Source organism: Oenanthe melanoleuca, unplaced genomic scaffold, assembly GCF_029582105.1.
Source record: "Oenanthe melanoleuca isolate GR-GAL-2019-014 unplaced genomic scaffold, OMel1.0 S044, whole genome shotgun sequence".
NCBI lineage: Eukaryota > Metazoa > Chordata > Aves > Passeriformes > Muscicapidae > Oenanthe > Oenanthe melanoleuca.
The window spans coordinates 72,804-75,731 of NW_026612693.1; the positions used below are offsets into that span (position 1 = coordinate 72,804).

The 2,928-nt window shown below is 52.4% G+C and overlaps 1 protein-coding gene across 1 annotated transcript; it reads left to right on the forward strand.

Annotated features, from left to right (window-relative positions):
• The first annotated feature begins 1,420 nt into the window (after nt 1–1,420).
• Nucleotides 1,421–2,055, forward strand: LOC130266443 (olfactory receptor 14J1-like). The gene has a single exon (XM_056515712.1). The coding sequence runs from the start codon at nt 1,421–1,423 to the stop codon at nt 2,006–2,008; it is 588 nt and encodes a 195-aa protein (XP_056371687.1). The 3' UTR covers nt 2,009–2,055.
• Nucleotides 2,056–2,928: the final 873 nt, after the last annotated feature.

Sequence of the window (2,928 nt, forward strand, 5' to 3'; positions counted from 1 at the left end):
GAGCGGGGCTGCCCTGGGCACCGTCAGAGGGACAGGGCAGGATGGCTCCTGCTGCCAGGGACGGCTGCAGGGGCTGAAGCTGGGGCTGCAGCCAGGACTGCCCAGGGCTGTCCTGCAGAGCAGCTCCTGCAGCCCTCAGGGCTCTTGGCCAGCCCAGGGCATGTGCCACCTGCCAGGGGCAGCTCTCAGCCTGCCTGGAGCTCCCCATGACTGTGGGGAGAAGTTGGAGGTGGAAGGAGCCACCCCCATCAGGGCAGATTCCTCCTGCTGTGCAGATGGTGCTGCATGGCCAGGGCTGCTCTCAGCTTTCCCCTCAAGGGAAGGGAAAGGGGCTGTCAGCTGTGTGTGTGTCACTGAGACTCCTGCACTGTCCCACTGGGCATCAGCAGATCTGCCTCAGATCTCCCTCACAAAGTGCCTCCTCACCCTCCTCTGCCTACAGACAGCAGGAGCAGCACCGTGGGCAGTGCCTTGAGCTGGGAGGGGTCTGCAGGGCAGAGCTAAGCCCCCAAGGCTGGGCTGGGCTCTGGCAGCACTGACAAGGACAAGACTTGGAGAGAGAGAATCAGCTCCCAGTAGGAAAAATTCCAGGCAGCAGAGAGCCAGACCAGTCTGGATACCCTCCCTCTTGAGGTGCTAGGGAAAGAGAAAAAGGTTAAAAGACACTGACTTTTAAATTGGAGCTTTCCAGAATTCCACTTTATTTTTCCAGCACATTTTAAGTTTGATTACCCTGAAATAGAGGGAGGTGTAATGGGCCAAGTGCACCTGGGTGGGACCAGCAGGTCTGAGTACACTGGGCACAGGGAGCTGTTTTCCCTCTGGGCTCCCCAAAGTTATGCTTACAGAAATGCTGCTGATGAGAATTTTTGCCACCTCTGAGAAAGGGGAAGTAACTCAAAAGCACCTCCTGGCTGCTCTTCAAGCTGAGGTGAGCTCGAAATTTAAAAATTTAAGTGAAGGTTTCCCAGAGAAAGAGAAGGAATTTTGAGTGAATTCTTAAGAAATTAGCATAGGATTGACTTAGTGCAATTTATCAATGCCTTTTTTTCCAGTGCATGATGCCCAGAGACAGCAAATGTCCAACAGCAGCTCCATCAGCCACTTCCTCCTGCTGCCATTGGCAGACACGCAGCAGCTGCAGCTCCTGCACTTCTGCCTCTTCCTGGGCATCTCCCTGGCTGCCCTCCTGGGCAACGGCCTCATCATCAGCGCCGTAGCCTGCGGCCACCACCTGCACACCCCCATGTCTTCTTCCTGCTCAACCTGGCCCTCACTGACCTGGGCTGCATCTGCACCACTGTGCCCAAAGCCATGCACAATTCCTCTGGGACACAGGACCATTTCCTACTCAGGATGTGCTGCACAGGTGTTTTTCTTTGCCTTTTTCACTGGATCAGAGATTGCCCTCCTGACCATCATGTGCTACGACCGCTACGTGTCCATCTGCAAACCCCTGCACTACGGGACCCTCCTGGGCAGCAGAGCTTGTGCCCACATGGCAGCAGCTGCCTGGGCCAGTGGCTTTCTCAATGCTCTGCTGCACACAGCCAATACATTTTCCCTGCCCCTGTGCCATGGCAATGCCCTGGGCCAGTTCTTCTGTGAAATCCCACACATCCTCAAGCTCTCCTGCTCACACTCCAACCTCAGGGAAGTTTGGCTTATCATGATTAGTGTTTGTTTAGGATTTAGTTGTTTTGTGTTCATTCTTTTCTCTTATGTGCAGATCTTCAGGGTTGTGCTGAGGATCCCCTCTGAGCAGGGACGGCACAAAGCCTTTTCCACCTGCCTCCCTCACCTGGCTGTGGTCTCTGTTTTCATCAGCACTGCAGTGTTTGCCTACCTGAAGCCCCCCTCCATCTCCTCCCCATCCCTGGATCTGGCAGTTTCAGGTCTGTACTCGGTGGTGCCTCCAGTCCTGAACCCCGTCATCTACAGCCTGAGGAACCAGGAGCTCAAGGCTGCAGTGTGGACAATGATGACTGGATGGTTTAAGAAACAGTAAACTGCTTGCCAATTTCTGCAAATCACTTGTAATAAAAGTAATCTTTGATATTTCTTGTTGGATTTGTTATGCTGTTTCTTTTTTCGCTCTTTTCTTTTTCTTTTTTTTTTTTTTTTTTTTTTTTTTGTTTTGGTTTTTTTTTTTTTTTTTTTTGTTTTTTTTTAATATTGTCCATAGTATTATAAATAAAGGTCACTTTTTCTACCCTTTCTCATTTTGTTTCCCTCCAGCTTTGCTGTGGTCACAGACTGTGTCAATGAGAAGCTGTTCTCTCAGTGGGTTCAAATGAACTAAAGGATCTCCCAGGAAAGTTTTCTCCAGGGATGCCCCTTTTGTTCCCTTCTCTGGAGCTGCAGCAGCAATGTCTGTGTGCAGAGCTGGGGGCAGGTCAGGGGTGCCCAGCAGATTTGCTCCTGCTGGCCACACCATTCCTGATCCAGGCCAGGGGCCATTGGCCTTCTTGGCCACCTGGACACACTGCTGGCTCATGTCCAGCCTGCTGCCCATCACTGCCCCCAGGTCCCTTTCTGCCTGGCTACTCTCCAGCCACTCTGTCCCCAGCCTGTAGCACTGCAGGGGTTGTTGTGGCCAAAGTGCAGGACTTGCACTTGGTCTTGTTAAACCTCATCTTGTTGGATTTGGATGCTGGATCCAGCCTGTCCAGGTCCCTGGCCAGAGCCCTCCAACCTTCCAGCAGATCCACACTCACACCTGACTTTGTATCACCCTTACACCATGAGGCCCTAGAGTGTCACAATGGTCTCCATGATTCCAGGAGGCTCCATAGAGTCACTAGGGCCTTTTGGTCCCAAGGAGCACTACAGGGTCAAAATCGTTTCCTTCACACCATGACTCACCTCAGTGTAACAATGGCTCCTTGGTTATATGAGGTGCTGTAGTGTCACAGTGGTTCCACGAGG